The sequence below is a fragment of the Gymnodraco acuticeps genome, unplaced genomic scaffold, assembly GCF_902827175.1.
Source record: "Gymnodraco acuticeps unplaced genomic scaffold, fGymAcu1.1, whole genome shotgun sequence".
Lineage (NCBI taxonomy): Eukaryota > Metazoa > Chordata > Actinopteri > Perciformes > Bathydraconidae > Gymnodraco > Gymnodraco acuticeps.
In genome coordinates this window covers 37481-64512 of record NW_022990283.1, presented here as the reverse complement: position 1 = coordinate 64512, position 27032 = coordinate 37481, and the positions used below count along the sequence as shown (strand labels likewise).

General features: G+C 39.3%; 1 protein-coding gene across 2 annotated transcripts in view; it reads left to right on the top strand.

Annotated features, from left to right (window-relative positions):
* Positions 1-27032, top strand: part of LOC117549697 (EGF-like repeat and discoidin I-like domain-containing protein 3) — a 113988-nt gene that overhangs the window by 73209 nt on the left and 13747 nt on the right. For both annotated transcript variants that reach the window (XM_034221781.1, XM_034221780.1), the window contains exons 5-8: positions 691-872; positions 8301-8456; positions 9706-9850; positions 10044-10228. In XM_034221781.1, coding sequence (XP_034077672.1) covers positions 691-872; positions 8301-8456; positions 9706-9850; positions 10044-10228 — 668 coding nt within the window. The remainder of the gene's footprint in view (positions 1-690; positions 873-8300; positions 8457-9705; positions 9851-10043; positions 10229-27032) is intronic.

Below are 27032 nucleotides of genomic sequence, written 5' to 3'. Positions count from 1 at the left end.
AGTCTATTCGTTTTACATTCCCAGAACCCCTTTCAGCATTTGTATGTCTCAAATGTTCTTAATGTGATAAGGATTGAGAGGTTAAAAAAAAATCTTGAAGACGTAAGGCTAGTGTTTCTGTCTAATGATAGTGCTGTCATACCTTGATACTGCAGCCTGTAAAGTGTTTAAAGCTCTAACAAATATTGATGACTTTGGGGTTGATGCTATCCAGTCCCAGCTGCTTGGGTGAAAGCCTAAGGGCTCTGTTACTAATGGAAGAGATAAAGGAGCCATCTGTCCCTCAGGTGTGGACAGCATAAGAACAGAGACCAGTCATCTTGTTGACTGAGGTGACGAGAGTGTCTCTTAATAATAAGAAAGACGGGAGTCATGCTGGACAAATCAATGACGACCTCAAAGACAAGGACTTAGTGAGAAGTCTTCACAAAGATAGGAGAGTGGAGGAAAACTTTCTGTTTTAATGACCATACCTGATACTTTACAAGTGGAGTTCGACAGCTAGCAACTCTGACATTGAGGAGATTAATTAAAAACTGTATTGGAGTTCAAAGTCACTGACATAAAAAAATGCAGACATTGTGGTTTTTTAAGAAATCTATAAGCATCGCACAGACTGGGTTGCACATCATTGTGAGTGCTGAAATGACATGAAGGCTCATCTCTTTCTCTCTCTCTCTCTTCACTCAGGATGCTCTGGACCTCTCGGTATGGAGGGCGGTATAATCTCCAACCAACAGATAACAGCCTCTTCCACCCACCGCGCTCTCTTCGGCTTGCAGAAGTGGTACCCGTACTTTTCTCGCCTCAACAAGAAAGGACTGGTGAATGCCTGGACGGCTGCCGAAAATGACAGATGGCCATGGATCCAGGTAAAGTGCAGTCACAGAACACATGCAGAACACACAGTCTGAATTATATATACACGTTATTGTCTTGTTTGTGGTGGCTTTAAATTGTTGGATTGAAGTTTACTTCCAAATAACATTATTATTTGTAGTTGATGGTTTAATGAAATATAATAATGTGACAGTAACGTTTATTTCTGAACCATTAAGTGATGTCACACACATCTATCAATCTATTCCATCTAATCCACTGTGCCATATCTGTTTTAAAGTTCCCCTATTAAACTGTTTTTCATCAATATATTAGAGGTCTCAGATATATACAAACATGTCTCTGAAGTGTTTGGCTTGAAATACCAAACAGATCATTGCAGCATCCCATAATCCCCTCTGTTTCAGCCCTGTTTCAAAAGGTTTTTATATAAATGGATCAGGACAAAAAGTGAGCAAATCGTTTTTCCTGATACTTTCAGAATCTCTTTACACAGAGGGGACACGTGTTTATGTATAAAAGACATGAACAAGTGGATTTTGCATAATAGGTGACCTTTAACGTTTAGTTATGTATATATAGCTACTGTATAATGATCTGGCTCCAGTTAATAACCTATGTATAACTGATTGTCTGGATTTATTTTGAGCATATAGTCATACGTCATGGTCCCGCACTGAAACGGCTGTTGCATATTCAGTAGAGCAAATGTCAGATGGTATTGTTAAGATAAATAAATCTACCTCCAACTCTGAAGTCTCGGTCTAGTGCCGAAGACGCACTAATACAACAGATGAAAAATATTCCACTTAAAAATATTGACAAAATGTTAAATAATCAATCACTTAGCTTGTTGATTAATTAACTTTTATAAACACATGTTTTGTTTCTGACTTGTTACGTTACTCTTACTTTTTGAGTCACTACTGTTGTGACAGAAATGCTGACAGCAACCTTTGAAGTGGGCTGTTATCAGATACATGATCCACGGACAGTGAACCGTGACCCAATGTAATAGAAAACCAAACTACAGCGTGACAGTGTGATGAAGAAAGTGAAGTTGTACCTTACAACAAGAGAAGAGTAACATTGAGAGATATGGCGAGTTTGTGAAGATACAGCCAACACGAGTAAGAGAAAAGGAGCCGTGCACTTGGAGAGGCTGAGGAGAGCGGGACATAAAACATTTGTTTAACTTTAATGAAGCCACGCGGGATATTACGCAGGATGCTATAGGCATTGTGTGTTTCTACAGAGGGCCCGGATAATTGGGACGTGAGTACAGAGGTGTACAGTCCTGGCAGTGTTTTGGGATTATGCTAAGGAGTAAGCAGGGTGCTTTTGTAGTGCAGAGCGATGACTGCGTTTGAATGTCATGTGAAATATGTTATACTGACAGATGACAACCCTATCAAAACGCGGATCAGATTATTCTGGCTATTTGTGAGGTTTTCTTTGGTGCCGTATGCTTCTTTGGATGTCAGTCAGTGTTTGCTCTCTCAACCCAAACACAGAGAATCATTCTTTGAATAATACATCATAGAAGAACCGACGGAGCATGCATTCGGCGTACATGTTTTTGTTTGTGTTAATGTTTGGTTTTGTGTGCTTGTGAAATTATCTTGCTACTGTTCACACATCTATGTATTGTCAGAATATTTTTTTCACATTCCTTGCCACGACTAGCTCACACATAAAATTGCATTTGAACACTCAAGGGAAATTTGCTGTCGGTTTGACCAATATCAGCAAATATATAGCTCCAGCCAGCTGCGCTCGAAGAATGAAACAACCCAAATCACTTGTGACGGCTTGGAGGGTCCACACATCGTTTAATGGACGCTAAACTTTTAATGACATAATGCTCAGATGCAGATCTGAGTAGGTCTTCATTTTTTATCATGGCTGGATGTATATAAATAACCTGCTTTGAGTCTTACTCTGTGCCTGTCTGTCTCTTTTCATTCCATCGTTCCACATTATTATTAAAGCATTTTACAAACCGCAAAGCAACCAATGCTATTTGTGAAAATGTATTCTATAATAATAACAGCACTACTGCCGTCAATATTACTTACTTTAAGCCTTTACTTTAAACGGCATTTAAAAAAGTGTAATTCTGCATTATTCTACAACATTTTTGACTGGTTACTCTCAATATGATACCAACAAGGATTCTTATATAAATAGGAGTCATGAATTAGGTTCATAAGCTTAATCCTAATGCAGCACTCAGATCTGGGCTGATGGTTCAGGCCATGTTGAAGTGTTTAAAGGTCTCCTATTATACTGTTTATCATCAATATATTATAGTTCTCAGTTTTATACAAAACATGTCTCTGAAGTGTTTGGCTCGAAACACCAAACAGATCATTGCAGCATCCCATAATCCCCTCTGTTTCAGCCCCGTTTCCAAAGTGCTGATTCTCTGTCTGCTACTTTAGATGAAGATAAGGAGCCCCTCCCCACGCCCCTCTGAGAGATATTTGGTTAAAAAGAACACAATGGTGCTCTAGGAGAATCAGGTGATAAGGTGGGGGGGGGCGGGGTTACCTTGGTTGGTGATTGGCTAATGGTTACACAAGCCAAAAAGTTCGTTATGACATCATAAAGTGGGGAAAATCTGATCAGCTCATTTTCAGACAACTTTTTATATTTTTCAGAATCTCTTTACACAGAGGGGACACATGTTTATGTATAAAAGACATGAACAAGTGTATTTTGCATAATAGGTGACCTTTAAAGGTTTGCAATGCCCCCATGATCAAACATAATGATAGCATGATTCATATTGCTGGATATTACTCTAAGGTTGTGACTTGGTTTGGATTATTTTATGCCTTGTTCTTGTAGGGATATTGGTTGACTCCAACAATGAGTCGTCGGTATATCAAATGTCCTCTGACGTGAAACTACGGTGCACAATACAGATCATACAGCCATTTTTCATCTGTTTTTAGAAAACAGTCAAAGCACAAAAAACTGTTAAAACCAGAATCTTTGCAAAATGTTTAAGCAGCTTTGGTTTTTGTTTGCTGTAACTCAACATGCCTCGCTATAATCATGATGAAAATGTCCCAGTCATTACTTTACATGTTATCTGAAATGGCCAGTGACAAAATTACTGTTGAAAAGCAATATATCAAATGATGTGTACGTGATCCAGGACATAATCAGATCCAGGATGTTGCCATTGGTTACATGCTGAATATTTTCACACAGCATTGACTGTTGTTTTAAGGGAAAGCAGGTTAAATCACACCTTGTGTTCCAGAAACAAAATATGAGAACATATATTCCTTGATGTAGAAATTATTTACTTTGCAAGCTCATGCATTTTACCCGCTACACTGTATGTCTTAGGAAAAAGGCAAGGGCGAACTGGTGAGAGAGTACAACTTCAGAGTAAACTTCTTCTAGCTCACACATAACTAACACACAATACTTTAATTATTTTTAATGAGACGTTTTTATTCTGCACCTTAATAAAGATCTGCAGGAAAAATATACACAGTGGAAGAGAATCACGCTGTTTCAGAAAGATATTTGTCATACTTAATTACGATAATAATTCTCAGTAAAGATATAATACACTTTATTTATAGCATCTTTCAAAAACATAGCTACAAACAGTTTTCACACAGAAATACACAGAGAGCAAGTTCATTAACCAGCAACATATAATCATAAAAACACAAAGTAAATAATAAAACAAAAATACATAGATTAAGTATAAATGAAAAGTAATATCAGAATACAAATAAAATCACATATTAATGAGTTTTTTTAAAACTCTGACATGATGTGAAACATCTAGACTTTGAAAAATGAGAAGGGATTAAGTGTCATGACCACTGAGTAGTGGGCATACAATAAGTGAGATGTCGTCTCAATATGAGTTAATCTTGCACCTGTGATTCCAAATAGGGTTTGATTACATTTGATTTAAAAAAATATGGAACATTTTCAAGATTTAGATTTAGGTACAAGACTTAAAATATCATGAACTAAATATGTTGTCTTGTAATCTTTAACATCTCAGTGTAATTTGTGTGCAGTTTGTTCGTGCCGCTGTCGCAAAGACAACCAAACACTTACTATTTTCCTCAGTTACCAACAACAACAACAACAACAACAACAACAACAACAACAACAACAACAACAACAACAACAACAGAGATGGTTATTACATATTTTTTATTAGTTGATTTTTATAGTAACAAGCAGACCAATCTCCTTGTTCATATGTCATCAGCAACTTGCCTACTGATTGCATCCTGGCTACTGTCAGAAGCAAGAAATCACCACAAGAATAAAAAACATTTATTTTACCTAAAAAAGCCAGTCTTAGCGCTATGATAAAGGAAAAACGAAGGGCAGCTTTTGTTATGTACTGATTTAGATTAGTAAATGGAACATTTTATCACTCCTCTTTGCTTTCTGTACCCCCTTTATAAACAAGGGTATTTTGCTTTTGGTAGAATTATTTTATTACCTGAGGAGTGAATTATTTAGTTGAATGTTAGGGTCATTTGTTGAGTAGTGAAATGCTTTCCTATAATAATGCAATGTCTATGTGTCTGGCTTTTATTTTGAAATGGAAGAACTGAATGAATTGAGCTGTAAAGCAATGCTGTTAACAATGTTAACAGAATATGCTGCGTCCTGATCTTCATTTTTCTGGGAGATTTGCAAAGTGAAAAGCCAATCTGTGTCATGATCCTAGTGTTATGTCACGATTTTAGTTTTGTCTGTCTTGTTATGGGTTTTATTTTTGCAATTCTGTCTTTCCTGTCTCCCTCAATGTTGGTCACGGTCAGTTTTTGTGTTGTTGCTACCTTGTGCTACCTGTATTTCATGCCATATTTGTGTTCATCAGCTTGTAAAATAAAGCTCGCTTTTTGTTCCTAGACCTTTTTACCTTTTTTGTATTCTGCATTATAACAGAATGAACCGAAAAAGGTAGGACCCAAATGCAGAATACAAAAAAGGTAAATAGGTCTAGGTCTTTATTTTAAAAGCTGATGAACAAAAACATGGCACGGTAGCACAAGGTAGCAACAACACAAAAACTGACCGTGACCAACATTGAGGGAGACAGGAAAGACAGAATTGCAAAATAAAACCCATAACAAGACAGACAAAACTAAAATCGTGACATAACACTAGGATCATGACAATCTGTATCCAATCCAAACACAAAAAGTGTATCTGTTCTACAGCTATTTATTTAAAAAGTTGTCCCATGGCATTTTAAGCATTTTAGGTTATGAATTTCCAACGATGTCTCACTCAAACAAATACATGCATCACTATTAGCGCTGAGGTGACGGACGTATGTTTCTGAGTGGTCATTAAAAATGTGAAGAATCACCCCAATTACCCCGGCCGTGGCCTTTTAGTGACAGGCCTTCTAATCAGTGCAAGAATCTATCTCTATGGAGAAAACGGTGGGGAGCGAAGAAATGCTGTGGATGAGAAACGGGTCGTAGCAGCTCTGAGTCTCTAAGAGGGGCCCTTATGTACAATTAACTTAATACATCGGCTTAAGTATGTCAAAAATCTGCGTAATTGAGGCTTGTCTCTACATATGTAAATTAGAAAGGATATCAACACTGACAAATAATTATTATGCATTTCTCCATTGGGTTTTGACAGTAAAAACATGCTTTGTGAACATAAACAGCACTTTCTTATTCTGGATCTGTAATAGCCAGTACTCTAACCTTTAATCTGCTCAGGAAACACAGTTTTGTTTTGGACACGCAGACTATAACTCATGGGCTCAGACTAAGTGCTTGAGATTTTACTCTAAATATAAATAGATATTGACTCACTTGTACATTTATTTCAAAATAATGCTAATATTCCTGAACCAGAAACTGAGCTCAAGCCATATAAATACCTGAATGTGGTCGCAGTATCAGTGAAAAGAGACTGCAATTTATTTTGGACAAGCTTTAAAATGGTTAATGTTCTTAACTAATATACAGTACTCAGCAACCTGTTCCTGTTTTTGTTTTCTTCAGCCTATGTATCTTTATTATTACTTTTTGTTTTGTTACTTCCCATTGTAAAGCGTCCTTGGGTTTCGTGAAAGGCGCTATATAAATTGAAATTATTATTATTATTATTATTATTAACTTAAAATGACTTGACCTTGAGCTGTACTGCTCTACTTCAATCTAGTTATTCAAATTCTCTTTGAGTCTACATTTCTTTCCTCAGCTTTGACCATTTCAGGTTAATGGTCCTTTGGATAATACTCACTCAGTAGTGTATTATTACTTTACTTTTGGGCTGTAGCCATGAAACAGTAGAACACAGTGTTTTATACATATATTGTCAGAGGGTGATGAGTCAAAGTGGCTCTCTCTCTTTTCCTGAAAATGAAGCAGCTTGTTGTGAAACTGTTTAATGAATAATTACTATCACTGCTTTATTTGCTTGATCTCATTTTTCTCTAACTAGTGTGTTACAGTATTATCATGCTGTGATGCATGTGTTATCCTGCCCTACTTTATTATCATTAATAATATTGAGTGTATAAAAATACAGTACAATGTGTGACTTGAACACAGCACCACTTATTTGCCACCACAAGCGTCTTTATATGACACACGCCATGTGAAAAGAAAAATAACAAAAACACCTCTTTAGACTTTTTTTAAAAGTGCTTTACCAAACTACAGGCCCTTTAGTAGTCAACCAGCAATGACAGGTTCATTACATAAACTGTAGAAAAACATATATGAGGCATGTGTCACATCACTTATAATGTAGGTCTCTCAGGCCCATCCTGTAACTGGAAGTGGATTATTCAATTCTGGGCAACGACATGTGAGAAAGGATTGAGATAAGGCAACGCCAAACAACTGCATGAGTGTGATCCTATCAATCAAACAGGCATGGTTTGACATGTTCGAAAATCCCCTTGACCTTAAACATTTGAACATTAATTACAATGATACCATAACTTTAACCCTTATATATTATAGGAACATATGTGGAATGGCAGTGTTGTTGGAATGGACTCTATCAAAGTGAGAAACATGTCAAAGCAAACCCTAAACTGTTGTTTAACACATATATTGTCCTGAGATAATAATGATCCTGCTTTGTGTGCACTGAGCACACACACATTCATCACTTTGCTGTTTCTTACTCTTTCCTTTCCTCTTGGCTCTCCAAGCCGCTTGTCATTGGTATCATATTGACAGTCTGCACAGGGTTGACAGACTGGATCTAGAGCGTGAGGATTGATTAAATGTTCCATTCGATCACAGACTTTCTGAATAAGATGGATGGCCCTGACAGAAAAGATACAAAGGGGGGGACTTGATTCCCATGACTTGCGTGGGCACACTGCTCGTGCACACGCATAGACTAAGACGCACTCATTCAAACTGTCTGGAAATGAAGCAATAACTTCTCGATGTTGTCTTCTTTTTACTCCACAGATAAACCTGCAGAGGAGAATGAGGGTCACAGGCCTTATTACCCAGGGTGCAAAGCGTATCGGAAGCGCAGAGTACGTCAAGTCTTACAAAGTAGCCTATAGTGATGACGGGAAGAGCTGGAGAACATACAAAGTCAAGGGCAAAGATGATGATATGGTAAGACACACGCGAGGACCCACAAACACAGCACATACACACCCATTGTCTTCTCTCCACTCTTTCTCTTTAGCCTCTCACCGTGCAATACACAGGCGAAGGTACACACATGCCCACACTCGCGCACGTTCACACACAGCGACAAGAGACTGTGCACTCAGTCAAGGGCAGGGTGGAGGACATGATGAGATGGCTTTTTAATTAGCTAGCACACACCGGGCCCATCCTGCTGTCCCTTACCCCCCTCCACTTTTATGACTTCTAGATTGAATTTTTATACTATTTGGGGATGAAACAGCCACCAAATAGGCTACACAGCGTTCTATCATTCCTGACAGCAAACCACGGCTGTCTCCCATTTGGCGGAGCTCCGAATGACCCAGACTTCCAAACTTCCTTCTAATGTATTACACGGAACAATGAGTCTACTTGAACATCCTGGGATCTCAGTCTTGTGCTTTTCTTATATAGCTTTTATTCGGTCAAAATATGGCGTACAGGAAGAAACAATGTGAATGCTTGAGTGACTTTTTTTTGTTGAGGTGGATGTTTTAAAAATATAAGCAGACTGAGATAAATACCTGCACAGAAGGACCTGTGAGTGTGTTAGAGGCCCTGATCCCTTGACCAAAATAAGTTGGGGGGGTTTTTGTTCACTATGACCTGCTGCCACCCAGTGACAGCTCCTAATTCCTGTATCGCATGAAAACACATCGCTCTGTCTCTCCCGTGCTTTCTCTCTCTCTCCTCTCTCTATCTCTCTCTCTCTCTATCTCTCTCTCTCTATCTCTCTCTCTCTCTCTCTCTCTCTCTCTCTCTCTCTCCTCTCTCTCTCTAGTCTCTCTCTCTCTCTCTCTCTCTCTCTCTCTCTCTCTCTCTGTCTCTCTCTCTCTCTCTCGCTCTCTCTCCCTCTCGCCCTCTCTCTGCGCCTCACACATGCAGTTCATCAGTCACTCAAATCACAGAGTTTCTGTCAGGTCATCTGGATAAAACTCTCCAGAAGGTATAGCGGTATAATTGGAGCTCTAATTTCAAACACACTACTGTTCTTATGAATTATGGGCTCAAATGGTGCAGGAAATTGTCTATTTTCTCATGTAATTGCAGCTCATTGACCTTGAAAGACAGCAATTTGTTGAATGTGAAGTAGACACTAGAGACAGCGCCAGATAGACTAAATTACAGCAAAACTGATCTGTTATACCATCCTCCCCGCCCCCATCTGCTGTTATTTCATCCCCTGCAACAGATTTTCAGAGGAAATGTCGATAACACCGCTCCATCAGCCAACTCCTTCACCCCTCCCATTGAAGCCCAGTACGTGCGCATTTACCCCCAAGTCTGCAGGAGGCACTGCACCCTTCGCATGGAGCTGCTGGGTTGTGAGCTAACAGGTGGGTGAGATTCAACGTTTCACACACATTCATTATGAAATTATCTGAAAATCCACTGCACTATTCCTCCTGCACAGTTTTACCATGCTGCATTTTCTATGTGGAAACTGTAATGAAAATATACTCCTTTTTTTTGGAGGTAAGGCAATTCATGCGGTCATGATGATTATAACAAATGTGTTGTTGTTGCCAGGCTGCTCTGAACCACTTGGTCTGAAGTCAGGTCATGTCCAGGACTACCAAGTCACGGCCTCCAGCATCTTCAGGACGCTCAACATGGACATGTTCACCTGGGAGCCTGGCAAGGCTCGGTTGGACAAACAGGGCAAGGTCAATGCTTGGACAGCTGGACACAGTGACCAGTCACAGTGGCTACAGGTAAGAAGATATCTGTAGCTAGATGTTAACTCTGCTAAAGTTATTACAGCGATTTGATCTAGCGCTAAGCAGGGAAATGAACTGACAGCTATTCTCAATACCAGCTCTTACCTCTCTGGCATCGTAATAGATGGTGTGTTCATGGTAATACATGACAAAAGTTAGACTTCCTTGATGTGTATGGTACAGTGTGAGATGTGAAAGGAATTATATTTGAAAATACAACCTCTCAGTAATTTTCTTAGAAACAGTCAGTAATAGATAGTCATTTCCTTGTGTCCTTATGCCAGCCCATTTGAATCCAACACCTACATTGCCTCTCTTGGATGAGTTACCCCTATAATCTTTGGCTGCAGCCCAGGTTTTCTTTCTCTATGAAAACAGCCAATCCATTTGTTTTCATTACAGTAGCTGATGGCTGAAAATATCTCCTGTAAGGGACAAGACACGTCTCTAAGTGAACGCTTACACCCCAATCTTTCTGCTTAACAATATGAGCGATTGATCCAGACACAGGGAGTTAAGACGCATATCATTCAGACTCAATCATGCCCAGAATGACCTCATGTATTGCATTTTTTTTGTTTTTAAGATAAAAGGCAGTATAGGCTCTTTGCTTTTAGAGTAAGAAACCACATCTGACTTCAAGCTGTAAAACAGATAGCATAAAAGTAATTGTGATGTGGATCATTTTCTCAGGGAATTGAAGATCAGAGGCCTCTCTGCTGCACTCGTTCCATGCTTACTGCCTCCCTGGCGGTGACACAGTTAGAGCTCTAAAGTCACGCTGACTTGTCTGGCCGTTATTCGATTGGCCTGGTCTTGAGTCAGATCTGTTTTATATTAGGCTGAAAGATTGTTGCCCAGGGTGAGGGTATGCAGAGCTGTGTGTGGTAGGAGACATGTACTCAGGCAGGCCCCATCCAGACGAGGGAGCTGGGCTAAGCAAAATTGATTGCTGTGGGTAAAGGAAAACTTGTGGACTCATATTACATGCTGTGCCGGCAGGAAAGGGAAGATGCTATACAGACACGGTGAGAAAATCAATGGCTTCCACTGCCAAGGACTATTTCCGCGCACAATATACAATATCTGACTTTGGAAATGTAGACATTGATAGTTATAAACTGTTAAGGACTGTTTTACATTTGTATTGATAAAGCTGCCAGAGCTGAACACTTCTTTATATTTGGCGCTCGTCCTGTATACATTTGTTAAACGCCAACAATCAGTGTCTTCTTCATACCCGTTGCCATGGAAAATAAGTGATTCTCAGTGACATTATTGAATGACTTCGAACCAACAGATTAATAGAATGAATCAGCCTTAATGGCAAATTAAGTATTCCTATTAATCAAGACAACTACTCTGATGAGCACTGAAAGCAATGGGAAACTATTTACAGACATCAGACTGGATTTCTTGATTCATAGACAGAGTTTATTTCAGTAGCAAACAGCTGAGTCATGAGATGATGGTAAATACTCTAACTACTTAAAGGTCACCTATTGTGCAAAATCCACTTGTCCATGTCTTTTATACAGAAACATGTGTCCCCTATGCGTTAAGAGATTCTGAACGCTTATATATCTGAGACCTATAATATATTGATGAAAAACTTAATATGTTTTACAGAATTTAAACACTACTTACATATACCACTAAGCTTTAAACATGTTTAGAACATTTTCTAAAACCTGAGAGAATAGAACGTTTTGTGAACAAAGCAGTGTAAAATCTATAGCCGGTCCTGTTTGTGGGCCGTCCAAGGCACAGATATTCTTGCAGTAGATGCAATTGCACAGAGGGAGAACCAATCAGAATATCTTTGAAGATGTTCAAGAGAGGAGCTGAAGCCAAGTGTTGCAGCTGGCATAAGCTGATTATTTAATTATGCACATTAACATGTCCACATAGCAAAAATAAATTGCCTGATTGACAGTTGCTACTTGTTAATTGACCTTTTCCCTGTCAATGCAAAACATGCACTGCAGGTTTTCAAGGCAAGTGTTCAAGAATTTTGTTTTCGGTGGATTTTAGTTAACATTTCTCAGTTTAGGAAATCAACACAGTTGGAAGAGCGAGATTGAGGCTCCTCGTCTCACTTCTCTCAGTCAACAAACTACTTAGCAAGGATTACATTTTCTGGAATATGATGTTGAATTCTTGTTGAATTCATATTGTAGGTAGCAATGATTGTGATTCCTGATGTAATATCAACCAATGGGAAGTGAATAAGAAACAAAATCTCGTATAATCAGAATCACAGATTGTCTAAGCACAACTGATTAGACCTCGTTGTTATATTCATACATCAATTTAGGTCATTTTCTTTTAATATCTGAATTGAAACACTGAAAACACAATTTTTATCTTCATATAAAATATTTCCAATGTGTATTGCACATAAGTAATTACAGCCTAAAATTGAAGTGAAATACACTTTGGCTATATTGAACTAAATTGCAACCATCTAAAAATACTTGTAATTACTTTGCAATATATTAAGTGTATCCTTCTCAAAACACATCTCACTCAATGTCTTATTTGTAGTTAAGATGAAGAGAGCTTTTTTTTAAATAATCTAACCAATTATTGTTTTTATCATTCAAAGTAAATTGGAGAGATTACTGGTCTAAAACATTCTCCTTAATAACTTTAAGCATGTTTACACACACTCTTATAAACCTACAAATCCCTGTGGCAGAGCAGAAGGAATACAAATTGTCCCTTGAGTTTGCTTTGGTCGGGGCCAGCTTTAAGCCTTGTTTACAAAATACAAAGCCTGCATTTTGGTCAACAAAATGTACTGTAGCTTAACCCTTCAGTTAAGCTACAGTAGAGAGGCTGAATCCAATGCCCCCTTAGCTCGTGCTTTGCAGACACTTCACTGCAAAAGAGATGTAACACTAAAAGCACTTCAAATTGTATAATAATAATATATGTAATTGTTGTTTTCCTTGTAGAACAGAACATATTTTCAATATATTCCCAATGAAAATAATCTGCCTATAATACTATTAGCTATGTTTCACATATTTGCAGCTCACATCACATTAGTTTGAGCTCCTCATTTTAAAAGACTTCTTTACTTACTGCAAATGTTCTCGACGTTTGGCTATTGCTTTCAACTATTTTGCCAGTTCCAGCCAATGGGTATGTGAGAGAACACTTATTTGACTACTAAATATAAATATATCACTTAATTTGCAACGTGTTTTAATTTATGTGTAGCCTGCAAAGGTTATAAAAGGTTATAAAACAATGCTGTGAAAGTAATTCCATTCTGGTGGTTCATTTGTTATGCCCTACCTCCAAGGTTTTCACAGCCAATTATCTCCTTAAAGTGATACATATGTGTTGTGCATGTATATAATGGCCGCCTAGCAGCTAACCCAGAGCCGTCACATTGTCTAAGAGTCTCTCTGCTGGAACTCACAGAACCAATGATAAAGCACAGTTTGAGAATATAAAACCAGACACAAGAGGCAAAGACAAAAGGAGATATAAATGTGACCAATTACAGTCACAGTCTTTATCAAGGCTGTTGAGTACTTCTGTCACAGTTATTACTCTACAACCAGTTTAATTGACACTTTTATTTATTGCATTTTAGTGTATCATAGTTCATTTCCACTGGGGACAGTTTGTCGATTTTCTGAATATAGAAAAAAAAGTGGTACTTTTTGTGTTGAATGGCTACCATGATGGTTAGGGTAGATCAATGTACATGGACACTCTGTATCGACCTCAGAGTGCAGGTTCATCATTTAAAGAGAGTGTCAGCATAATAAATGGTACTGCCATAACAGTGTAGTTTTTATTGGTAAAATGTGGCACTCATCACAGATATGTGCCAGAACTGGGTTACCGACTTTGCTGGTAAAAATCCATAAACACAGTAACTGGCCACCAGAGATGAAGAAGCCAGTTAAAGTGACACTCAAATCACACATTTTGGATTAGACAAGGGAGTCCCTACCACTGAGGGACTTTGGAAACATGTTGAGCCTTGGTGTTGAAGGGAACTGCTGAAATTGATAGTCATCCAGACACGGCAAGACAAAGCATTAAAACATGTTATGAAGAACATTGTTGAGTAGTTTGAACTAGGGATGCATATCGTTGACTTTTTTACGATACCGATACCGATACCACTGAACGATACCGATACATATCGTGATACTTTGAAAATGTATCATCCCACAATTACTCCCATGAAGCACTTTACGATATAGTTAACATGTCAAATGAATATTAAATTCAATTGTGGGACTTCTTGGACCTTTTAGTACTGAACAAACAATAATGAAGAAAACCGATTATGGAATATCTTTTATAACACCCGCCATCAGGTGTGCCGTGTGAATGGCACATATTGTCAATGCAAACAGACCGTTATAGCACCGTTATAATTAATGTTAAACCTGAGATTCGACTAGAGAACAAATACATAATAGAATAATGGTCATGAGATCACGGCATTGCACAAACAAACAAATCTCATCTTTAAAATCAACATTTACCTTCACTGGTGAGAGAAAACAAATCCCATCACAGTTCATTTGTGGGACTTTTACCTTTCTAGTATTGAACAAACAATGAAAAATACATAAAATATGAAGAAAAACGATTATGCAATCTAATTTATAACACCCGCCATCACGGGCCACGGACTCACTTTTAAAATTAATTAAAAAACCATTTTTTTTAAAAACATTTTTTTTTTTTTAAAGTATCGAAACCGGATCTGATTTCGGTACGGTATACCGTAGCCACCAGTAACCGGTATTTCGGTAATACCGGATACTGGTATGCATCCCTAGTTTGAACCCAGCAGGAGGGTAAACGATCCTAGAAGGCATCCCCAGGCACTGTGTGGTGTGAAATCAGTCCAGATCTTCCACCCATTGTCTTTATGAACTAATGTGAGTTTATTGGATTGCACAAGCCAAGCTTTTAAATGAAAAAGAAGACGGTAGTTGTTGATGGTTATTGTGTTTAAAACAGTTTGAAAGCGAGAGTCATTTCTTTATATTTGAAATTCATAGTGCTAGCAGGCAAAATGGATGGATGGATGAACTTTGTATCTTGTGCCTTCTCAATTTATTTATCCACGGGGATTATTTTCAGGCCTGCAAAAAGAGTTCAGTCTGGGATGTGTAGTTACTGGCAGAATGGTGTGATCTGTCATGGGTAGTCAAGCAGTAATTATTTAGATCACAAATGTGCATACTATGGGAGAACTCAACAAAGAGGATTGTGTGAATACTCAAGGTCATGAGAACATGAGGAGAAGATACTACCTTAGCATACTTCTGACATGTATAAGAAAAGTGTATAAAAGGTAGTGGGGTCTAGTGGTGAGGTTGATCATTTCAACCAGCAGGAAAACCCTCCATTCACAACTCCCTGCCCAAGCTTGTCGGAGAACCTATGGTGGTCTTCAGGTAACATGGAAAAGTCGAATGGCTCCTCTTTAGAGCCATGCCGTGTTTGCCTGTTCTGGGCTGCAACATGATGCAACATGATGGACTCTATGGAAGAGGACTTGCTCCTTATCATTGGTTTGTTTTAAGGTAAAAAATATCACAAGACAGTCTTGTCATGTTCAGGCTGGGCCCAGTACAAGCTGCACTTCAGATGGATGCAACCGAACACTTGATCTGGGATCATCAATCTTGTTCTGCCCGGATGCGTTCGGTCACCTTCTCCTCGTATTGTGGGTGACAGAATATTTTCTGTCTCATTAATCTGACAAAAACAGTTCCATGCTTGAATACAGCGGTGCAATTCAATGCAGCAAAGCTAGCAGAGCACACAGATGTAGACATGCAGTGTAACAAGAATGAGTGGCACTGAACGCATTTAGGCACATCACTGATTCTGTTTTGTGATCAAACATTGAAAATACTGTTCTTTAACCCAATCCTATTACCACTGTTAGGTTTGTTGTTAAAAACTTGATACATTATATTTACCATAATTGAAATGTTGTGCAACTAAAATGGTGAATCAGCTTGTGTCTCAGAGGGGCTTTTTGTTTCAACTTAGTTTCATCATTATAGTTCATGCAAAAGGCATCCCTAGTTTATTTCTCATCACATTTTAAGTCTGCATCTCATCAAAAGGTGTTAGTCGTTGGAATAACTGTAATGATGCACTGAAATATTGTACAAGTCTATCTAAACTGAAAGTATTATTTAGGAGCCAAATCATTAATGGTTATGAACAGGACCTGTAAAATCCCATTTGTTATTTCTTGTAATTGTAAAAGTAATTTATTTCTGATTGTTTCAACAAACAAATTCACAAGACAAACATGTCGCTGATGACGATGACCTAATATTTTATTTATAAGGAAAATGTATGCTAGAGGGGAGGGGGTAGGACCAGAAAAGTGTATGGTATTGTGGAAGTAAATGGCTCCAGCTGCTTGCCAATGGTTCTTATAAAGCATCAATGAAATCTGACACTTCACAAAGAGCATTGTCCCATGTGCAAGAACAATAAGTAGACGTAATGCAAGATTGATGCACGCTCAGTGCCTGTGAGCGTGCATTTGTTGTAATCAAACCGGGTATTATCATTACACCAATGTTGTCGAGCACAGCTTCCTAATCAAATTGCTACCTCAAATGCAGTGTTGCTGACAACAGACTCCATTTCTTTTAATCAATGGAATTAGCTGGGTGTTTGTTTCTTCCATCCACAGAGGAGAATGGCTTTACTTTGTCCCATTGAAACTCTCATTTCTTCTTGAGTGTTTATGCAGCAAAGATGACGCGTGTCCTTTCCAAGAGAGAGAGTAAAGGCACTGTAGCATGAAAGGATTTAAGAGGGATTTTGATCATCTGGAATAACAATGATCATGTCTTTATTTCATGAACAAGAGACTAGTACTTTGTTAAATGACTTGCATCGACAGCATATACTATATTAGGGACATTCAAGGGTGGGACGTCTTCCGCGTCCTTCTAGTTTGATCCCCTCTCAACGAAAAACACAGCCCTTAGTACCAACCATGGAAACAGAGGCTATGCTTCCAGCAAATCCAGCATTGTGATTGGTGGCATATTGATCTGGTCTAAACTAGATAAAGGCACTTGGTCCTGCAGATCTGACAATTCAAAGTTGTAATTACTGTAGATACACCTTTTATCCCACCAGCTGCTCAGCTTTCAACATTAGTTGTCGTATCTGAGAGCAGCACGTGCAGCCAAGTTTTTAGATGAACTAATTAAAGAAACAGAATGTTAGAGGGACAACGTCTCCAGGTGGTTTCTGTTGCAATTAGTGTGAAGCACACAACCATTTAGCCACAGCTGTGGTGCTGAAAAAACTACGAAATGTATATACACTGCCTCGGGCATGCCTTCTCATCTGTCAGGCTCATCTACTTCTCTGCATGTAAATCACATCTCGATTCAACTTTCACTGTAGTTGCCATGACAATATTAAATGTCCAACACGTTTTTTTTTACCATCATTTTTGACAAAGTCTGAGCTTTGGCTCTGCAAACTGATAAACATCTCTGAAGCCAGGATAACACTTCAAATTACTCAGCCAGCTCTTGCCTGCAGATGTGCCAGCCCAGTTTCAGAAATGTAAAATCAAATGTGCACGAACAGTCAGTGCACTATTATAAGACTTGGCACACGTTTTGAATACAGAGGATCATATTATGAAGAATTGGTGTGGGTCATTATCAGACTTCTTTAGATTAGCATGTCAGGTGGGACCCACATGATACTAAATATGTCCTGTAAGTACTAGCTACCGAGTTAGAGACATCAATCTAGTATGTTGGTTGAGAAAATGTTGCCAGCAGCTATTATTAATTTAGTCATCTTGCGAACATTATCCAAGAGTTCAAGGAAATGTTCAGAAATAATTTGCACTAATTTGAAAACATGCCTGTTGTAAATTTCATTAAGGCATTATCGTCAGAGCCTCATTATAATCCTGTCCAATGAGGCTCAATTTTATTCAATTTCCCTGCAGCTAGTACGCTGATTCAATTAGCTTCCAAATGAAGTTACGGAAGAGATGGTAAATCCATCTGCTTCCCTGATTCAATTGGGTGATTTTTAGTGTCCCCACCCTTCAACTACAGCCTTACATATACAGGTCTGCTTTGAACCTATGCAGTAACTCTTTTGTTTTCATTATCCAAGGAAGCCATCTTATCCTTCAACACCACATCCTGATCCTCATCTCCCTCTCTCTCTCTCACCTATGTCCCTCTCACTCCCTCTCTGCTAACGTAGGAAGCATTTATCTGTTTTATCTTGGGATGAGTGATTCATGAGTCTGCAGCAGCGCCTGCTGTAATCGTGGGATCTGCAGGAGTTGTCAGAAGCGAAGGCGCCAGAGCTTAAATCAGTGGAGCAGAGATTGGGTCCAATGTGTTCTGCATGTGTACGGTTTCACAGTGTCTCTGAGCCATCTCTTGACAAGCCCGGTATCCTACGTTTAAATCAGACGTCTTTATGTTCTGCACCCAGGAGAGTGTGGACTGCAGTCAGGGAGCACTCCTTCATGCTGTATTATAATTAATTCAGAATAGTAAAATAAGACGAGGCTGTGTAAGAAAATGGGCATTGATTTATTTCAGATTAGGCATCATATTGAAAGACCTATGTCCATAAATGTTATCTGTTTTCCAATTGTAATGGTTTTATTTTTTATTATGTGGGAAGCACACCATGTTTTGTGTGTGTGTGCGTGTGTGTGCGCATGTGTGAGAATCCATTATGAATATTTGATGTACCATGTGAGAAGCAGTGAAGGGGGGAGAGGAGCAATGATGAGCTGTAAGTGCAGCAGCTCGAGTCGTAAACCATTTTATTTTTAACTCACCTGTTTGTTGGACCTTTCAAAAAATATATATCATTACTAGATCGTGAGCACCTTATTTTAGATCATGAAATCATTTCACAATTGAAACGTACTTAACATTCCAACCGAAAGCTGTCTTTTTCCCTCCAGCATGAATCACAGATTTGATTTTAGAGAAGATCAACTAGGGAGACTACTTTAGATATAATCAGTGAGTAAGTGTCCATCACATTTCTTGTCGCAGTGAACATTTAACAAAATGTGAAATCCCTAAAGTCCCTTGCTAATGCAGCAACACGGCTATTATTTTACGCATATGGATCTGAGTCCCTCACTTCTCTCATGCTACACGCTATGCGACTCCCTGGTTCTTTGTAAGCATGTTCTCGCTGCTGTAATAGCTCCAAATGATCCAGACGGACAACCATGCTTGATTTCCTTCCTGTTCCTTTTGCTATAGCCAATTCTCTTCATTTTTTCATGCAACCATTTAGACTTGACATGCCGAAGTGAGGATCCATCTGTTTTATGACCGTGTGCTGAGTGGTCTATTACAATCTCAGGTATTAATGTTTGTGCTTTAATGCCCTTGCTTCAGTGGAAGGCTGCCTTTGTTGTTGAGGAAATAACAGAAATGTGATAATAATTGAATGGTCTAAATGTACCAGTTCTATTTTAAAGCACTCTTTAAAGTGTTAAATTATAGATGGGGACAAATATGTGTACAAACAAAAAGCTTACCATGCAGGTGTTTCTGGTGCAAGCTGAAATGCTAGCGTGTTTAGCAGATATAATGGTTATCATGTTTACTATCTAAGTTTAATTAGCGTTTGATAATTGGTAGTGAGCACACAATACTGTACAATGTTATTGAAAATAATGTAATAAGGAGGGGGAACATGGATGTAACACATTTCACATCAAAAGTGTCAATCTCATGGAACAAGAGCCAAAGTCATTATTATTCATCCTCTGGGGACCATGACTGTCTGTACAAAATGTTGTGCTACTCCTTTTGGTATTGAGTAATTTCACTGAAAAAAGAAAGTCATGACTCTCTCGCTGGACAAAATCAGGATTCATCCTCTGGGCAGTGAGCACCACCAATATCATTTTAAAGTTCATGACCGAAATAATAGATCAATAGACTGTGTGACGAAAGTAACTTTGTCACTGATGGCTTCGGGCCTTGCATATGTGCACATGTTTATACAGTTTATATTATTTATTGATGTAGTGTTTATTGTATTTTATTTTGAAATGTGTTCCCTTTCCCCATGTCTGTTGCCATTGATTGTGTGCACCTGGTGCTCTGTGGTGTCTCCTCCCCCCTCACCTGTGTCCTGTTGGGTTGATTGGGTTGGGCATTTAGGCTCTGGGGTTTTGGACGTTCTGCCTCTGCCTCCTTGCTTGGTCTGGCCGCTCAATTGTCAGCTTCACAGACAGACCAAGCAAGGAGGCAGAGGCAGAACGTCCAAAATACAACCCGGTGTGGGCATTTATTAAGTCAGGAACACATGACACACAGCCTCAATCCTGCTGTTTCTCCCTGACCACAGCCTGCAGCCACAAGGATCTCACTCACACTCTCTCCCAAACAGCTAAACCCCAGAGCCTAAATGCCCAACCCAATCAACCCAACAGGACACAGGTGAGGGGGGAGGAGACACCACAGAGCACCAGGTGCACACAATCAATGGCAACAGACATGGGGAAAGGGGAACACATTTCAAAATAAAATACAATAAACACTACATCAATACATAATATAAACTGTATAAACATGTGCACATATGCAAGGCCCGAAGCCATCAGTGACAAAGTTACCTTCGTCACAGTCTATTGATCTATTATTTCGGTCATGAACTTTAAAATGATATTGGTGGTGCTCACTGCCCAGAGGATGAATCCTGATTTTGTCCAGCGAGAGTCATGACTTTCTTTTTTCAGTGAAATTACTCAATACCAAAAGGAGTAGCAGTCCTGGCTAAAATGTGTGATTGTAGTGTGAGCCACTTGTTCTTTGAAAACTATATTTATTCTGGTCTCACATTGCCTGGGGTTATCAACATGCAGGTGCCATTTATTATATTTTTAAGCATATTAGACATACTGTGAAGATGGAAAACCAGTCAATATTTGTAGGAATAATAAAAAATGTAAGCAACATTGCTTCACGAGTGAGCTGGCATAAAGACAAGGGTGAAGAGGAGTAGGGAGGGTGGGGGTGTATGTTCAATATATAGCTTTACCCTTGCCATGTAAAACTGTTTGGCTTACAAACGTGTGTGCCTGCCACCATATTGCAATTCACTGTGAGTCACTGCATGGTCCTTTCCTGTATTTATATCCCCCGCATTTTGGCTGTGAGATGTGCCTTGACCAGTCAGCCCACTGAGTCTCTTAATGTACTGCCAACACGATGTTGCTCCGTAACAAAGACATCAGTCCTTGTGTCGGGAAAGCTTATTCTACATTTTAAGTCCATTTGATCCTCATTCCACATTTAGCACTTAATTTAAAGTCAAATGTCGAACAACAGAACATTTTTAAGTTCATGGTGAAATGTTGTTCCAAGGGACTTTCTCATTGTGATATTGCCTTTATTGTCCTCTATGCTCACACTTCAGACTTTCCCCTTACCTCTGAGAGCTCAGCAGACATACATTCTGACATCCTTCTACCCACATGTGGAAAACCCGGCCTCAGCGGTGCCAGAAAGGAAATCCGATGTGTGTGTTTTTGTGTGTGTGTGCGTGTTTGCATGTGCTTTGCTTCTCCATTATGTGTCTCTTAGTGAGTGGCATTTAAAATACAAATGTATTTTACTGCATGTTACTGCATACGAACCAAAGTGTCAAATACAGTTAGTCATACTACCACGTTATCCTGATTTCAATTTATAGCAATTTCCTACATGGCATTTACTCATTTGATAGGAATAACTTGTAGCCTGAGGCACAAACACAACCTCTTTGTTGTTTCTGTTTTTACAGTTATAAATAAATGGTTTGTTTTTATTACCCATTGGTTCGGTTTCCAACAGATTCTTACATAGTTCTTGCGAAATGTGCTTAGTACTGCCTTATACGCTGCCTGAAGATGTAAAGGTGTACCTTCTCAAAATATTTAAATGTGGCCATCAGCAAGCTGTTGGCTCTTAAGAAATGTTTTTCTTTTTATCCATTTCGACCTGCAGCTTTTTATAATGGGCCATCTAGATTTTAAAGTGTAATAAGTCATTAGGGCCCCTTTGTCCAATACACTTAGTGTATGAAGGTCTACAGGCTGTTTGTTTTCCACAGTAATTAACAAAGCAAACTAAAATAATGAATATGAGTTCCAGTCTAAATAGTTTGGGCTGATTATTGCTGAGAGCAGCTCTACAGTAAGTAAGCCACATTCTATTTCAGATATTTTCATTTTGATTTTCCTGGTACTAGGACAATGCACACACATGTCTCAAAACAACCTTTCAAGCACTGCAAAACTCAGTCTTCTAGTTCATCCCATATTGACTCAGCCAGCTCACCTCTGTGTGGAGTGGAAACTCAGAAAGGTGTCATGACACAAACAGCCTTTTTGTTGTTGCACTCAGTAGAGAAGTGGCACACTCTGCCAGCCATCTGTCTGGAAATGGTCTGCCTTCAGTCTCATCCCTTGTGTTTTAGTCTTTAATATGTTTCTGAAGATACTGGGTTGCAGCAGGACCTACTTGTACATGTGCCATGATCAGATAGCAGGCAGATCCGACATCTCGTGTAAAAGTTATTGCAATGTGACTTTGATTCAGTCTGGTCACTTCCCCCATGGTCTAAAATAGTCTATTTAATACATGAATGAATCTAAAAAAATCCACTGACTGTTGATTGCTGTTTCTAAATTCTATAATGTTCTATCCAATAACATAGTAATACAGGTCACAACAAATATGTTGTTAATGGTGTGTCACAGAAAGGTTACATGAATAGCCTGTATTAATAAGTAAATAAATGAATGAATAAATTGCATCAAAGTTGGCTCCTCTATGATGGCCATTATTTCATTGGGTATGATGATATGCCGTGCTCAAGTATCTAAGATTAGTAGAAACAGGAGGTAAACTGTTCTATAGAGACCTAAACATGCTCTACGCTCTTAGGGCCAGGGGTCAAAAACATGAGCCTCTGAATGTAATATTGCACTACCATAAAGTAAACTCAGAAGAAAAAAAGGTCAATATTAAAGCAGCAGCGGAGGCCATGGTATCTTGACTTTCAGTATGCAAGTTAGACAGTGTGCAGGAGTTTATTGGCAACCTTTGATCTACTCGTCCCCCTCCCACGCACCTGTCTCATGAAATAGATTTGTAGTATGTTGCGATGTTCCAGCTTTTAATTAAGAATATGACTATGCTATAGTGCTTCTCAAAGTGTGGTCCGCGGACCACTGGTGGTCCGTGACCGCCCCCTAGTGGTCCGTGAGTATATTGGTAACATTTCACATTTGAAATAAATAAATACATTTAAGTTTTCCGCACTCTCGCGGGAATATCTCCGCAATGGAGCGAGCTTATGTTTCACTTTCGATTGCATGATATAGCCCAGCACAACACCTTCGTCACACATGTTGCCACCTGTTTATACCATTTTCAGGCGATTTGTAATCTGTTCTAGAAAAACCATGTGTTTTTTTATATTTGTGGGGTTAGGTGGTCCGCGAGTGTTTTTTTATTGGTTAAGTGGTCCTTGGTATGAAAAAGTTTGAGAAACACTGATCTAGAGCCTTCAAAGCATCCTATAGAGAGGAGGGCTCTGAATATGCTGTTTCTCGTGCTGTCTCCGTAGCTTTAAGCTCTCATGATAGCTGCCCTGTTGTGGACTTGATGGGCCGTAGCACTGTCCTCCTCATTCCTCTGTGAATTGAGTGCATGCATTTCTGAATTGTGCACTGTGACCTTATGGAAGAATGCAAGCATGCAAACACACATCCCCGGTTTGGAGATGAAATGGGTCTTAAAATATACAGTAAGATTAGCACAGCTGGAGGATGAATGTCAGCAGGAGACTATGTTTTAAAGTATAAACTGTATACATGAATACATGGCCCCGTTCTGCTCCTTATAAAGCTGCCTCTTACTGCATTAGTCTCTTTATCCTGCAACCTACCACTTCAAGTAGCAACATGACATTTACACACCAACCCTCGTCTTAATGAGCAGGGGAGATGAGTGTTTGTCTGGCAGAAGTGCACTGCATGCCCCTTAGCATGCTGCCATCAAATAGGAAAACAAATAAGTAATTGACCTTCTCTCCCCTTTCAATGTGGAAATTGGAGCCTTACATTAGAGCTACATGAATCTTATTTTTAATCTCAGACACAGTGAGTGAAACCTAAAATGCATTCTCTTGTTTTATTTCTTTGAAACATGTATGCCATGAGCGTTCATAGATTGCTACAAAGGCTTCACACACTTCTATTTTGTGTTGGTTAACAGCTCATGGAGGAAGGGAAGGGAAGGGGTTGAGAGTGTGATGGAAGAAAGAACAGAAGGTGGGTCCTGAAGGAGAGGCCTTGCTTTAACAAGCTTATCTCACTCCCTAATTCAGTTTGGGCCATCAAAGTGTTGAGAGCCAGCGTCGCTAGGGGCGGTTGTATTTTTTGACCGCTACCTGTGACAGCAATTACAGGTTCCCCTTCAAGCCTGCCTTTGTTATGGTGGCAGACTTGACTGCTTGGGTAGAACAAGATTACCTCAACGTTCTGCAACTGGAGCATAATCAAAGTCCCACAATGCAAGGTGTCATGCCCCTCTAAATCAGCCAAGCAGCCCCTGCCAATGTTTCTCCCTGGTCCCCTTTATCAAGTGGGTTGCTGTGACATTATTGCAATTAAAATGATATGTTTAGGGTTTTCTTGCTGTTGCTGAGCACTACTTCACACAAAAAAGGAAGTCGAGGCTGCGTACCAGGGGTGGACTGAGATTAAAACGTTCTTGCTTGATTTTCGGAACCAGCGTTGCAGTCGGGAAGAAAAGCAATGTGGCACCTCCCCGCTGATTTTCCTTCTGGCAGAATCTACACATCAGCCCCATTGAATAGCCTAGTCATGCCAGCCTATACAACACATGAGGGGCAGAGTTTTACTCTGTGTGTATTGCAACTTGCATATATATTTATTGCACTTGACGCACACACACGCATGGCGTCATTTCCACTGGGGACCGCTCTTCGATACCCCGTTTGTGTCCCCCCACTTTACAAGTATGTTTATTATTTTTTTTTAACGCAAAAAAAAAAACAGTTTAAAAGGGGAGTGATTAGTCAAATATGCATAAAGAAAAAGAAAGAATGCTAACTAGTTAACATAAGATAAGAATAAACCAGTTTAAATGATTTGTTATTGGTTGTGATGATATTATAAAGATGTTTGGATTATTGAAAAGTATACAGCTCCCTTTCATCTGAGTGTTGAGAGCTGTATCTATAAATTCATGTTGTGCTCAAAGTGCTCCAGATGCATTTCACTTCAACATTTAAAAAACATCTTCCCGGGGAAGCTTGCCCCCGGACCCCACTAGAGGAGGTGAGGTCCCCCCTAGAGGATGTGAGGTCCACCCCCAAATAAAGCAGGTTAAAATAATTAAATTGCAACATGTTCTTTTAGTAAACCCTGAAAACGGGTCCCACAGACCCAAACAGCACACAAAGGTTAAAGGTAAGCATATAATAATGTTAAAATGTGCTAAATATATACACTGCAAAAAACAAAAAATAGAGGAGTAAAAGTAGCTCACGACTTGTTTTATTTTTTGAAAGTAGCCCTCACCATAAAAAAGTTTGGTGACCCCTGCGCTAGTCAATTGTCAACCGGGGGGGTGCTAGTGAATTGTTCGACTGGCCCACTTCGGTATTCCGCCCATGCTGCGTACCTGTAGCTATGGGATTGTGAGACTACAATGATGTCTGCATGCACACTTTATTGCCTTTTGTCATACTAACATTTCAAGTGGAGAATGGAGAGTTATTTCCAGTTGGAAGCCCTTCAGAAAGCCAAGAGTTTGCTGTGTACGCTAAGACATGGCTTTGTTTACATGTGTGTCAGGACCCAGGTCTATGGTTGCTTATGTAGACAGCAGGGGTCTGCATTAAAGAAAAACCCTCTAATACCCAGGGAGCAGTCCTCAAACTTAAAGTAGCTGGGAAAAAAGAAAAGCTCTCGAGCGGTGCTGAAATCTCAAGAGAGATGTAAACTCTGAGTAAGCTCATTCACATCCCTGCCAAAGGTTCAGGGTTTGTAACATATTGCAGTGCGATGTGCTGAGATGCACAGTGGTGTTCTACGATGATATAGAATGAATTAAGCAAAACACATGCATTCACTGTGTTGAAGGCAAATTAGAATGATATATGGTTGTCTCAATGTTGTGTATATTCAGCAGAAGAAATACATCTGCATGCAAATGTTTCATTCCCTTCTCTCTCTTAGCTTCTAAATGTTGCCACTACCTTCCCCTGTGATGGAGAAAGGTTGCACAGTGTGTTTCTACCTGTATTGACTGTGAATGGGTGCTGCATAGACATATGTGATAAGTGAGACAGTTTTACAGTGAGGCTTCGGCTATTAGCATTTAACGGTTGTGTGGATGTGTGAGTGGAGAAGTTGCTCGGTAACATCGCCTCGCCTTTGATTAAAAGGCGTTAACATTATTTCCCAAGTCCCAACATATCGAGACTGCCTGAAAGGTTCAGGGCTGATTTAAAGAAGTACACTGCATGTGGTTCTCTTTTCAACCCATCATTTGTTTTTTAAATGTAGAATCAATGCGTTTAATCAAATAGCAGTAACTATATTTGGTTTATAAAAAGCATGTAAAAGTGTGCAGTACCTCTTTAAAGAAATGCAATCACATTGGAAGGTATGCTTTGTGCGTTACAGAGATGTCAAAGTATTTTAAAATGTTTCCGTTTTATGGCGAGAAAA